Source organism: Opisthocomus hoazin, chromosome 1 (assembly GCF_030867145.1).
Source record: "Opisthocomus hoazin isolate bOpiHoa1 chromosome 1, bOpiHoa1.hap1, whole genome shotgun sequence".
Classification (NCBI taxonomy): Eukaryota; Metazoa; Chordata; class Aves; order Opisthocomiformes; family Opisthocomidae; genus Opisthocomus; species Opisthocomus hoazin.
In genome coordinates this window covers 11644572-11659159 of record NC_134414.1, presented here as the reverse complement: position 1 = coordinate 11659159, position 14588 = coordinate 11644572, and the positions used below count along the sequence as shown (strand labels likewise).

Genomic DNA, 14588 nt, shown 5'->3' with positions numbered 1-14588 from the left:
AAGCACAAAAAGCATTGAACGCCTCCACTTTCTGTTCATCCCTATTAGTCAGGTGACCATCTTCAACAAGTATCAGCCCAGTGTTTTCTTTAGACCTTCTTTTGCTACTGATGCACTTTAAGAAGCCCTCCCTGTTGTCAGATACACCACCAGCCAGTTTCATTGCCAGGGATATACCCTACACAGATCATCAATCTTTCCAGCGTAAAATACCAGGCTATTTTTTCCAAACTGGAAACCGAGTATTCAGAACATAGAATACGCCAGGTGAACCCATTTCTCAGAAAGATAAATTACTGTAAATCATTCATTAGCAACACTTCAGCCCTCTACTGGGCAAGAGCTCCCAGCTCCCAGAGGCCCCACTAAGATCCAAAGTCAGCAAAAGACGCTACTTTCCATGAGAAACACTCCCGAGAGCTGCCCGTCCTCAGCTACCTGCCATTCACACTGTTCCCACAATCACGGCATCTTCCAGATTGACTCCTGCACTCCCAAGCAACCTTGAACGATCAGTGTTTTCCCTCCCTCCGATAACTGCAGCAGTAGCAGCCCTCAGAGCATGCAGCAAAACATGGTCAAACGTTTAAATGCCATTACCACAAAAACGCAGAACTCTCAAACGTTGGCTCTCACCAAGGCAGTTGCTGAAGTGCAATGGATTTTAACGTATTTTGGTCTAGACACAAAAGGCGTTCTCGTCAACTTCTACAGCTTGGCTCCGTATTTCACAGTAACACTCACTCTAGAGGAGTAAAACTCCAAAAGAATTTGTTTCCCTGCCAGCTCTCCTTACCAGGTTATACCACAAAATTCTCCTGTGAATGATGCAAACTTGAGGGGTTTTTTCACTGCAACACAAAAAATATGCAAAAAATCATCCTCCAGTGCAGCTTGCTCTCTCAATTTCTTACCTGTGGCAAGTAAGACTAAAGTTTGCAAAAAACACTTGCCATGTTAAAAGAGTTTGTTTACTTGTTTTGATCACCCACCCACACTGGTGATTTACAGGTTGCCCTAAAATACAACGTCAAACTAAATAACCATATAACATTTTGAGAAAGGAACTTGTCACCTCATGTCTAAACATACTATACCACTATACAGAAATATATACCAACAAATTCATATTTGAATGGACAAACTTACAAAAATGCTGCATTTATTTACAGCATATACTTTTTGCCATTACTATGCTGTCATATTCTTCCTTTATAATGTATTTAGAGTAATGGCTCTTATGGTAAGCAAATAATCCTAACAGCAACTGAACGTTTCATCAGGAGAACAAACATACAGTCTAAAAATTCCACACTGTTGATACACAAATGTTTCTGCCATTTTTTTAAGCAATACTTAGTAATACTCGTTTCCAAGAATACTAATTATATGTATATACATAGGGATATTCTCTATAACGTGCACTGTTGCACTATATCACTTTTTAAATTCACATGCTTGAAATATTTTTCTAAGAGTCCAGTACACTGAATTTTTCTGATGAAAAACACCCAAAGTTTTCAACTAAAAACATGTTGCCCATAGTCGCCCTGAGCAAGATTTTACAACCAAGTTATAAAAGCCCTAAATCTCACGTTTTATAATACCATCAGTGACACAGTCTTAACTGTAGCGACGAGACAGGCGCCGCTATAATGTTAACAGCCAGTACGCAAACATTAATGCAGCCTCAGGGGGAGCAGGGGGCAATCCCTAAAGGGTCCCTTCAGAACTGCCACAGAACTTTTAGGTGGCTGTAGTTAAACTTTCTTCGGCATAATTACTTACAAAGGGCAGGGGGAAAAAAAAAGTTAGCCAGGCAGTAGGGCAATTAATTACATTAAAACTGTAATTGTGTCCCTTATTAAAGCTTTAATACATTATTTTTTGAACAAGAATCCAGCAAACTAAAGTTTGCCATTTACCTATTAGCGAACACAAACTACAGCGTTTTGAAACATCAGCACATTTACAAAACACTTAAGAGAACATCACTCTTTTCCCTGAGAATTACCACCGAGGTCTTAAACACAGGCTCGCCATATAGCTATCAGACTTCTTTGTCTTAGAAATCAGTAAGGTACAACTGATCTAATCAGATTTCCAGTAATAGGCTGGCTTCAGCCAAGCCTCAAATCACTTTTCAACAGCTTCATTCACAACAATTTTAACAAGCATATTCAGTTACTTCCTCGCTTTCTAACAGTCTCGGTGCTTCTGGAACAAGGTAGTACCCTGTCTTTCAGTCTAAGCCACATTCCTCCTCCTTTACTGTATGCTCAATTCTTGTTGATAACATTTAATAGATGTTGAAAAAAATGACAGCAGACTGTAACTCCGAAATACAAACAGAAGCCAAAAGATGTAAACAAAATATTCATTTTTCAAAATTACAAACAAATCAAATGGCTTCTTATCAACAATTTGAAACAACACCTATGGGAGTAAACAAGGAGTACACTGGTAAAATAATTCCATCTAAAGGTTAATAAAATGCATGTACTGATTTCCTAACGAAGCTTAACTGATGTAACTGAATCATACCTCTATTTTCAAGGAGACATTAACACAACTTATAATGTCTAAAACTACATAACTAAGTTCTGTGACAAAAGAATTGCACTTTTCTTTAATAGAAGATGTAAAAAAGGTGAAACTGTAAAGAAAATTACATTCTTTTAAATACACTTGTGCAAGTGCTGCTGTTAGAAGCTTATTTACTATAATACAGCCATAGTTCTTATGACAATATATACTTACAGAGTAAAATGTTGACGTCACGACCAAATAATCAAAAGGCATTAGAAAAACGTACATACTAATGAGCTGTGCACATTTCTCCAGGAAAAGGGAGCACTTTCCTTATTTGCAAGAACATTTTCTTTGCTAGTGAAAACACGTAACGCACCAGTAACACCTACAATATTTTTTGTTTCATTTCTCGTTTTTCAACACCACTGCCAGAGCCATAAATACAGCAAAAAGAAATAACATGGCAGGACTAACACCAAAAACGATTAAAAATATCTGTACTGTATGAGATGATGTACAGTCAAAATCAGTTGACATTTAACTCCATGCCCTCCTAGCACTTCGCAGAGCATCAACCATATACCAGCTATGTAGCTAACAGATGTCAGACCATCATTTATAAATTCTGCATTGGCAGTAAGGATGCTTCCTCCTAATCCTAACATGCAACCCACACTGCTTGAGAGCACCACAAAAAGGCAAAAATTCTGAGTTACTCCTACTGGTGTAAGGGACTAAAGGCACAGAATACAAATCTGCACATTACAAACACATCATCTCCATGTTTATGTAACTACATTCAGTTATTATCTGAGAAATAACGATTATTAAAACACTGCTTAATCATAATAATGTGACTAGTTCTTTTCCAGTCATCTCACAGAACATTTATGTGTATATCTACAAAAGAGTTTACAAGTGTTCGTATTTCTTGGCCCTTTCCGCAGACCCTAATAAACTAGTTTTCACAGACAGGATAAGACTATTTTATAGCCACCAGATAGAATACACATGGACATACTAATGTGCAATTTATATCTTTATAGAACCGCAGCAGCATAATATGACACAGATCATTTCCTAAGTCTGTTTGAAGTTTCTATGCAATGTCACCTCCCCTTCTCATTGCCAGTGCCATGCAAATTTGCACTTACATACTACACAGACACCACCTATAATCAAATTAGTTCTGTAACACATTAGGAAACTTGCTGCTCCTCAGGATTATAATATGCCTAGACAAGCTATCCATCTCTTTTTCCCATTCTTCCGTAAGAATTATAAAATGTGCAAGGCTGGCACACATGACCAGCAACACGCAGAAGTAAATCTGATTTACAAGCCTGCTGTTCCCAAGTTCAGGACTGACAGGGATGCTGTGCAAGCAAATGCCAGTGAAGGACTTAAAATAGGGTATACACTTGGGAAGAGATTAAGTGATTAAGTTTGATGCTGCTGCCAGCTGCTAGCAGCAATTTAAAGGGCTAGAGATACATTTATGAACTCAAATCAGGACTTTTTCCCACCTCCCTGATTTTCAATACAACTTGTTGTAAGCTACTCCAGATACAACTGAAAATGCCATCGTGTCTCTGTGTCAAATGTCAGTTCCCTAAGAGATTACAGGTCTATTAAAATTTGATTGCGACTGTAAGAGAAGCAAAAAAGCAAATAAATATGAATTCCAAAAGCCATATTTCAGTGTCTGACAGCAGCAGCATTTCACATGTTATACATCGTTAGCATCTGATAGCATACCATACAACTTCATATCTTAAAAAAACTAAACTTTCAACTCCCTTTTGATGCCAATTAACAACTTTTTTCCACTAATAACAATGACCCCACATTTTCAGCTGCATGTGTTATATTGCAATACGAACATTGCCTTTTTACATTTGATCTGATGCAATAGAACATGAACTTTTTAGGCAAAATACCTTAGGTCACACATTTTGGATTCTGACAAAGGAGAATAACCTTCCTGGAATTGAGTATTTCAGCATTATTCATTACACACAAGCTCTACCAACCTATTTTTGTAATTTTCATACACCTCTATTTTAACTTTTATTTCTTTCAAATTTCAGACACCTGTTAACATGTCAAAGCTTTCATACATGGTCACCAAGGCTTTTAGAAAACCCCATCTGACATAAAATTTGTTTGTTTATTCTTTTTGCTACACTTATAGAAACATAAAATGGTTTCGGTTGGCAGGGACCTTTAGAGGTCATCTAGCCCAACCTCCCTGCAGTAAGCAGGGACATCTTCAATCAGATCACACTGCTCAGAGCCCCGTCCTGTCTGGCCTGGAATGTTTCCAGGGATGAGGTATCTACCACCTCTCTGGGCAATCTGTTCCAGTGTTTCACAACCTTCATAGTAAACAATTTCTTCCTTATATCCAGTCTAAATCTAACCTCCCTTAGTTTAAAACCATTACTTCTTGTCCTGTCGCAACAAGTCCTGCTGAAAAGATTTTCCCCATCTTTCGCACAGGCCCCATTCAGGTACTGGAAGGCTGCTAGAAGGTCACCCCGGAGCCTTCTCTTCTCCAGGCTGAACAACCCCTACTCCCTCAGTCTTTCCTCACAGAGAGGTGCTCCAGCTCTTTGATCATCTTTGTGGCCTCCTCTGGACCCGCCCGCTCCAACAGCTCCAGGTCTGCCCTGTGTCGGGGGGCTCCAGAGCTGGACACAGGACTTCCAGGGGGGTCTCAGCAGAGTGGAGCAGAGGGGCAGAATCACCTCCCTCGACCTGCTGGCCACGCTGATGGGGATGCAGCCCAGGATACGGTTGGCCGTAACTAGACAAAGTTCTCCAAAATGTATCCACCCTCTTGGAAGTAACTGCAGCAAGATGAAACTCAGTCAGCTAGAGAGGACATTAGAAAGATAAATAACTTATTTGGTAACTTCATTACAAGTATTTTCTCTACAGTTACCTTAAAGTGATTTAGAAGCACTGTCAACTTTCCAGAACTTCTTACACATCCTCAATCTTCAAAAGCAATGGATAATCCATTCTTTTAAAAGGACAGAATTTTGACAATCTTACCTAAAACTTGCCTTGGCCTTTGCTTACTCCATGATTGATGTTTAGAAGTGGGGCCCAACAGTCAGTTAACAACATGATGTATAGGTATTTGCAGTTATTTTGAAATGACTGCTTAAGGAAGTTTCAGATACTCATAGTAACCGCAAGTGCGTTCACATCACCTCTGGTGCTAAAGCCCCCTCATCATCTTTTAAAGAGTAATCCCTTACATTACCCTTTTGTCATCTTCTCCACTTTGAATAAAACCTACTAACTAGATGACTAAAGCAATTCGTACCATATTAAAGTAATTAAGCATTATAACTTTCACTATTGACACAAGCTACCAACATAAGTTGAAATCCAAAACATTAAAACTCTACAACCCAGGATTTCACCTGCCACCTTCCATGGCCACAAACGGCAGCTTTCTGCTATCCTTGGATCACTCAGAGCTTTCTTCCTCCCTCTTCCTGCTTTCATAACCAACTTCCCGTTGATAGCCGAACTTCGGCACCCTTCCTTAAGTGAAAGGCTCAGCTTTCTGTATCACTACACTCCATCCAGCTTGGATTACCTCAGCTCTTCCAGGCAGTTTTTTCCACAACATCCTACTACTCTTCTATCTTAACCAATGTCACGTTGTTAAGTCATCAGCAACTTTCTTTAGCATGCTCCTTCTCTGTGATTAATCACAAACATTATTTCTGTTCAAAAAATCCAACAAACCACAGCTTCAGTAAGAAATTCTAACTAACCGAGCTTCATTGGGCAATCCTTAGCAAGTTAAACAAGAAAAACCACAAAAAAAGAAACTGAATGTTTTATAAGTGTTTTTTTATGGTAGCTTCCTAGATTTATATTTAAGGTTGAAAAAGACACTATTTCACATGAACTACATTTCCAGCATTCCGAAAGAAAACCACTGAACTGTCAAATGTCAATCATCAAATGACCAAAACAAGAAATATTATTATATAAAACTGAAAATCCGTAAACACAAACCATACCTGCTTTTCCTTTCGATGAGAATAGCCATATAAGAAGCAGGTAAAGCAGCACCAAAGCCAGGAGACCAAAAGTAGAACTTTCCAAGTATCTTCCTGAAAACGTAATTTGTACACATATTACACACAAAGTAACTGAAACATTCATGCACAACACCATATTTTACCTTTATCATAAAATTATGCACACTTTTAATTTTGTCCCTTTACATTAATCAATACTTACAAATAAATACTAATCATTATATTTTGACAATTGGATAGTTCTCACAGGGGTTCCCAAGGTGCTTCATAAACCTTAAACACCTGAAATACTTCACTAATGTATCCATTTCATTTTAAGGATTTCTTCGCTTCAAAGAAAGAAGTGCTTTCAAGAGATGTTTCTGAAAAGTTGCAGATATTAATTACAGAAAAATGCTCTAAAAGAATTTATAGTTGCTCCTCTCTCTGCTACTGGTCCAAATACATCTTCAGGAAGATGTGCCTTGTGGAATGTAGGGATGTTATCAGGTGAGTCAGAAATCAAATCCAATTATTATAATACGTCACGTTCCAAAGACAGATAGTCAACTGATGCTAAAAAGTGTAAACCACTCATTTACAATAAGCCAAGGAATCAATCTGTGCTTTACAACTGGAAGCACCAGTTCTATTAAGGTGGGAAAGCTCTCATTTTTTGCAACGAGACCTGCGTTTCACTCAAAGTGTCCACACAATTTCAATTACCAAAATTCCTCCAGCATTAAGAGTTGAAAAAAACAGTCACACAAATGACAACATCTAAGAAAATATTTCTATAAAATTTCTACAAATTGGCCACTGTTGCAGGAGGAAAACCAAAATGCTTGCCAGACACAATGACACCAACCACTTTTGGTCTGTTCAGGACACCTGCGCCTTCAAACTAATTCAGATTGATCACAGAGGCAAACAATAGTCAGGCAATCATGAAACTTGGTAGCAATCACAAACGTACTTCAGTTACACCGATGCCGCTCAGCTGATAAGCACTATCAGTTCAGGAAAAGACAGTGTTACAACAGAGTCTACCAGTTTAAAAACACAGTGAACAAAACACAACAAACAAAATGGCAAACACATACACGGTAGAAAAGGAAATTTTCTTTGATAAAATTTCATGTTGACAACACAGCCGAGAGAACAAAGATAATTAATCAGTATCATCCAATTAGCCCACTTTAATTCTTGCTCTAAAAGGCATGATCAGCCTCATCTCATACTTCTCCTGCAAAAATAACATTACCAGTGAGCAATGCCAGCTTCTGTTCCTAAGTGAAAAGCGAGCCAGTGTATCAGCAGCAAGTGATGTAATGGCAATTACACACACTGTTCATTCCCACGGCTGCAAAATAATAATTTCTCAGGACGACAATGCCAAATACTGCAGGAGCTGAAGTTCATTATTAGAACTCTCTTGGAAAGCAATTACTGTCTGAAGTTTCAGAGAAGCCATTTTAAACATCTTAATAAGTATGAACACATCTTACTAGACACACCTGTTACTTAACAGAACAAATGTCTTTTCTGTGGGAAAGAAACAGGAGTTTGTTCTTTTGGCATGGTTAAGAATCCCTCTACGAATGCTTACAAGTTCGGTTTGATAACATTTTGAAAACAACAGTAACATATTTTACATAACAAAACCCAGTGGAAATTAAAACATCCAATCAGTAAGTGAAACATTTAAACCTCTGCTAACGTAAACAAAAATAAATTGTTATTATTTGCATGGTTATTTTCACATAGTCTATGGTTAGAAATTGAAATGAGAAATACGAGTTCTTTCCGGTTATAAATCTAATTCCTCAATGTACAACTGTATCCAAAACTCAAAGGCTGGTTGATACATAACACTGAATCTAATTAAGCAAGCTAATACAAAGCTGTATGTGGACAAACTTTATTACTCTAGTTGCCACACTAAGAGAACCATGTCTTCATGAGGTTTTGCATGTAATAAAACCAAAACCCTAAAAATGACACCTTTCAATTAACAGAGTCAACAGCGGAGCCTAGCACTTCTGTCTGAAGCTCAGACAGATGTAGTCTGCTGGATCTCACCAGCGGAAGAGATTGTAACAGCCAGCTGGCCTGTCACACATCCGTAACGCAGATCATCACCAACAGAGCAGCCTGCACATATTCTCTGACTCACTTCAAGGGGGGGGGTGTGAAATCAGCCAATTTATCTTGGTAATCCCTTCTAGAACGGGAACATCTATCCACAGCCTAAGCAATTGCTGATATTGGATTTAGACGGTTTTGAAATTGTGCCCACCTATTAAACACTGAGAATATTAAAAAATGCCTGAAATTATTTTAATTGCACTTTCTGGCCTTAAATTTTACATCCTTGCAAATATTTGCAGTAGTTTCAATTCTGGTCATTTTCTGTAGCTGAAAGGAAGCAAATACTACAAGAGCACCAAACAGACATATTAGCAGAAGCCAGACTTCTCGCTGACACTTACACTTCACATTTAGGTCTTTTAGTTGTTACTGGATGAGTAAGACGTATTTTCAGCATGCACAGCGACTGAGGATTGACTGGGACTTCAGTAAAGGTATGAACAGATGAAGCGGTCACTTCATCCAGGACACCCTATATGCCTGCCAACACATCTCCTCCTTGGTGCTACGAAAGAAGGAAACAGGCAGCTCTTCCCAAATCAGGAACTGTGCAGGTAAATATGAGGTGAACATGTCCAGCTACAAACCCTTTAATCTGCTGCTTTGGTCTACAGCTCCAGGAAGGTAAGATCAGTTAGCTGCATGGGGCTAGCTGGACAGTTTTGCTTCTGAGTTCCTGCTGCTCCCGCTATAAAACACCTTCCGACCAAAAAGATACAAAAATTGCAGCATGCATCCTATTCTACAAATGTATCACACCCAGCCTCTCAGCACTACCACGAATCAGGTCTAGAGCACCTAGCTCTCCAGAGTCTCAGACAATCTCTTTGCATGTTGTAAATCAAGTTCAGAAAAACTCCGGCCACAGTGGTGCAGCATGGAGATACTGACAGAATCATAGAATATTTCTTTGATGGATTAAAACCTACAATACCAAATGACACTCTGGGCTGGAAAACGACATATAGTAACTTCTGCTCTCAGGGGCTACTAAAAGAAGTACACTGTACCCAACAGCCATAAATTCAAGGAATCATACCAGTTCAAACAAAATATTAAAAAAACAGATATGAAAAAACTCACACAAATTGGTTAAAAAAAAAAAGGTGAAGTCTCACATTTCGATCTTCTGTCAACCACTTATCAGTAGAAGAGAGAAGGAAGTTTATATGACTTAAGCTGCAAGACAACGTTGATATTAAGTACAAACCAAGTGAAGGACTTGTCAACATTATGATCTCAGGATAAGCACCTAAAAAAACCAAGGAATTCAGTACTCAACTTGTAAAGATGTCATGTATTTATACAGCTTTCTGGCTTGTTCTCATTTTCTCTCCAAAGAACACTTACTTGGCTCCTTGACCATATTCAAGTACTGAACTGGCTTGTTCAAAGAACCTGTCCGTGACGACTCTCAAACACCTTCCTGATCAACAGCAGCTAGTTTCAAGATCATCCCTCTGTAAGGATAGGACTGGTTTTTTCCTCCCGATGCATCACTTTCGACTTTTCTCTATCAAATTTCATAAGTGATTTTAATCAATAAATCTTTCTGAAATGGATGAGAGTCAGTTTTAGATTTCTGTATCCTGAATAATCTCATATAATCTCTGACACTATGCTCCATCCCTTTTCCCAGATTCTTTAGGTATATCCAGAACAAAGGACAGAGCAGGAACATCACTAGCAACCTCTTCCTATTATGAAAACTGATTATTTATTCCTTGTTTGGTTCCACAGATTTTAACTACCTGCTAATCATTTATTAACTCCTGGGAGACAGAGGATCCTTCTTCTTGAGGAGTCCTAGCAAGCAATCTTGTGAAAATCATTTGGGAATTCATGTATAATGCACCAATGGGATCATCACCGGATATATATTTATCCTCCAAAGAATGCCAGTAAATTTGGAAGATACGACTTTTCTGATAATCATGTTCTCCAATGTTTGTTTGAAATGTCATTTACTAGCTCTTGCATATCCTGTTCATATCCTATTCACTTAATTGCTGAGGATCTGAATTTTATTCCTGTCAGAAAAGCTGCCAAATACTCCCTATAACTGGACTTTCACATACTCCAACAGGTGTAATGCACAAGTCTTCCTAACTACCTTCCTCTTTTGCCTCTACTTGTGATTTCAGCTCACGAGCTCCACTTGGCACCCCAGCCAACAGGCTGACATTTTTTGTTCGCAAGTCCTGCAACTGCAGGTGGTGGGCAGTCTGCAGAGACCCTACCAGCAGCAATTCTGCTGGAGGTGACAACTCTTCATGGGCATCTCCTGTAACAGAAAAAGCACATACATCTCCCAAGATGTTGGCTGGTTACTCTGCTGCACAGCTGTAAGAATAACAGGGTAAGCCTTTACATGTATGCCTTGTCACGTTAAATTGTTAGAATTGTCCGTTGCATGATTTTGGCCTGGGTCAACCCAAAGCATACTTCAGGGGGACTTGGCAGGCGCACGGACTGGGTACCATCAACATTACTCACTCCGCATCTGGGCATGCTGTATGTTTTGGAGGTCAAAACATCTTTAGACAGCTGTACTCCATGTAGGTGAAAGCAATGCCATACCAACTGGCCTCAGAGGCAGAAACTCATCTCTTACCTGCTTCCTTTACTAGCACAGGCATCATCACAGATCTGCTAGGTGGCTAGTAACCTCTGTCAGAGGAACAGCTGAAAACAATAAAACTTCAAATCACACCACCCTAACTTAGAGAGTGACAGCTAACTACTGCACTGAATTCAGGCTCTGCAGATTTACAGGCAAGTTCATGGCAGGATTAGGAAGACCACCGTACAGCTCAGAGGAGTAAAGATAAATCAATATTAATACAACTCAGATGGGTAGAAAAACTCCTATTCTTTAGAGCTTGTTATGTAAAGATTCACTCTGAACTTTGCAAATCATTTATTTAGAAAGCATTTCATGGCTCCCCAGCCAACTCCTCCCCTTCTTAGCCTTCTCCTTCATCTCTGAAGGAAAGTTTAGAGGCCTCTACACAGATCTCGAAGCAAGGCATAATGGGTCTGATTAACTTTTAGAGGGGCTGTTGAGTGCGCTGTCAAATAACTTTCAAAAATTCATAGCTACCATAGGCTCTACATATCTATGTATAATACCTCTTACAATAAATGCATTTAGATCTAGGACATTGTTCTGTTCATAAAGGAAAGTTCAATTTATAACTGTTCTGATAGTTACTTGAAATAAACACTGGAAACGGCTTAGAATACAGAAGTGACATTTATACCTATTTTTCAGAGCAAGTCTGTATCTTACAGAATCCCAGAAGCTGTGCTGCAATTCCTTCATTTCTGACCACAAATGAGGAAAGTACAAACTTGGATGGCTGGGTAAAGTTTAGGATAATTAAAAGTCATCACAGCCCCTTCATCAGGAAAATCGAAGCCAACATCAAATTACATCAATTATCATAAAATCATAGAATCATTAAGGTTGGAAACGATCTGTAAGATCATCAAGTCCAACCATCAAACCCAATTATTTCTAGGACAGAAAGATTTGGTCTTCTCGGTTCCCCTCTAGAATATATTTGCATTTCCTGCAACAATGTATTTTGAATCAGTAAAACAGAGAAAAGGAAGCAAGATGAATATATTAATGGTTTTTTTTACTGATTTAAAAGATTACAAAAGCGAGAAGAAAAGAGAAATATTCAAGTGGTAAGATCAGAAATCAAGATGATGGCACAGCTGTTGCTTTTCTTACTCCTACCCATTACAAACAAGCCTGGTATAAAAAAGACAAATTACATAAACTCAAAAAGTTGTATAAAAATAGCATTCCTATTACATTTCATTTTTAGGACAGTATACCAACCTCAGAATGCAAAAGCAAGCAATATATAAGGTCCCATTTGCTGTCAGAAAGGATGTTGATTGCAAGATCTCAGGTAGCAGTTTGTGCAAATAATAGTCAAGTTTTCGTTTCCTGAGAATAGCGGCAATCTGAGGGAGGAGAGAAGAAAAAAAACAAGGGGGTGACAAACTTGAATTCATTTGGGCTCTTTTTTGCACATGGTAAAGAAAAATAAAAAAGGAAAAGGAGACATGCCCATTTAAGTAGTCAATCAAAGCCTCTTAAATTTGCTGGTTTTATGAACAATACCACAGAGATTTCCTTTGAACTTGTTCCAGCTGTTACAATATTTATACCAGGAAATACATCAAGCAATCCTAAATGGGAAGTATAGGAGGAATTTTATTACCTTGTTACCATTGGCCATAGCAGTCAGAAATAATGTCTGCCAGATATCAGAATTTGTAAGATGTGATAAATTTACACTTTTTGTTATACAGACAATTGGACTATCACATAATTAAGGTCAGAATATCGCTAAAGTAATCCAGATACACAGTGTCTATAAAAGTGATGATGTGCTTCTAAAGGTTTTTGACTCCAATTAACCAATTAAAGTCCTCTGAAAAATTTTCACCATCTGCTGGAAGAACAACACATTCCTGAAAAATCTTACATAATTGGTATGCTGTCTCTAAAAAAACTGTCTAAAGCAGAAAACAGGCTGGATCTAAAAAATACGTGTTCTTTTCAGTCAGTTTAATGTATGTCCCATGTTTATAAAGAACAGTTACTTCATGATTCAAACACTGAAGGTCCTCAAAGTCTTTTTTGGACACAAAAATTCTGCAACAATCTAATGGGGAGGTGCAGGGAACCAGGCTCTTCTCAGAGGTGCACAGGGGTAAGACAAGAGGCAACAGCCAACTTCAAATATGAGAAAGGCAGAGTAGACCTAAGGAAGAAAAATTTTCACCTGAGAGTAGCTGAATATTGGAGCACATTGCGCAAAGTGACTGTGGACTCTGCATCACTGGAGATCCTCAAAACTCAACCAGTAAAGGCCTCAAGCAAACTCATCCAACTGGCCCTGCTTTCAGCAGGAGGCTGGGACTACCTCGCCTCCCAAGCTCCCTCCAACCTACATGCTCCTATGACTCCCCAAAATTATACTTTGGGTACACCATGAGACAGATTTTATTGTTTTTCCTTTTTAATAGCATTATCATCGTTATCTGCACTGACCTCCCAAAGAGTCTCAAAACTGGCAGGAGTTTTCAGTCAATAATTAGAATTAGAGAAGTTCCAAACAGAGCGAGCTTGCTACTGCTGGTGCTGATGAGAACAACAAAAGATGTCCTGTCAAATCAGCACTGGCAACACGTCTCAAACTTGGTTCCTCAGTTTAAAAACATAGAGGAGGGAGCAGTTCTTCTGAAACACTGTCCATTCACACTGAATAGCAAGTAGATGGTTCAGATTCAGAAACGGGACAAGGATTCTGCTAAAACTAACCACAGGACAGTTCTGCCAAAATCTGTGTCCAAAATGAAGCTTGAACTGAGTATTAAGGAGAAATACATGCATGAACAGACTTCTGAAAACAGATTCACACATTATTTAATCAAGTGTCAAGACTGCTTAAACCATAATGGATTAGGCAATAATACAATCCAGATAATCTTTCTGTTGAAGTAAAGTCTTAACGTAGTCCAAACGCCAGATCACTAGTTGCTACCTCCTCAGCTATTTCCAGCCTAATCTACAAAGGTCATGAACATTGGGAACAAAATAACAATTTTTTTGTTTTAAGAACACAGACCTTACACCTGAAGTGTAAAGCCTTGCCTCCTCAGACCAAAGTGTCACAAGTATAACAGGAAAAGATTGGTACCTTATAAATTAACGTCAAATCAAAGTCAAAAAAATACTTCTGTAGCTTCTCCAACAAGTTTTACACTAACACAAATTTGTGCTTGCCCTTCTGTTTATTATTCTACTCCCAAGTGTAAAATAGAAAAGAA

At 38.6% G+C, this 14588-nt stretch overlaps 1 protein-coding gene across 2 annotated transcripts in view; it reads right to left on the bottom strand.

Moving 5' to 3' along the window:
- Nucleotides 1-14588, bottom strand: part of TMEM135 (transmembrane protein 135) — a 182711-nt gene that overhangs the window by 155687 nt on the left and 12436 nt on the right. For both annotated transcript variants that reach the window (XM_075417192.1, XM_075417182.1), the window contains exons 2-3: nt 12586-12713; nt 6582-6674 (exon numbers count right to left, since the gene is read on the bottom strand). In XM_075417192.1, coding sequence (XP_075273307.1) covers nt 6582-6674; nt 12586-12713 — 221 coding nt within the window. The remainder of the gene's footprint in view (nt 1-6581; nt 6675-12585; nt 12714-14588) is intronic.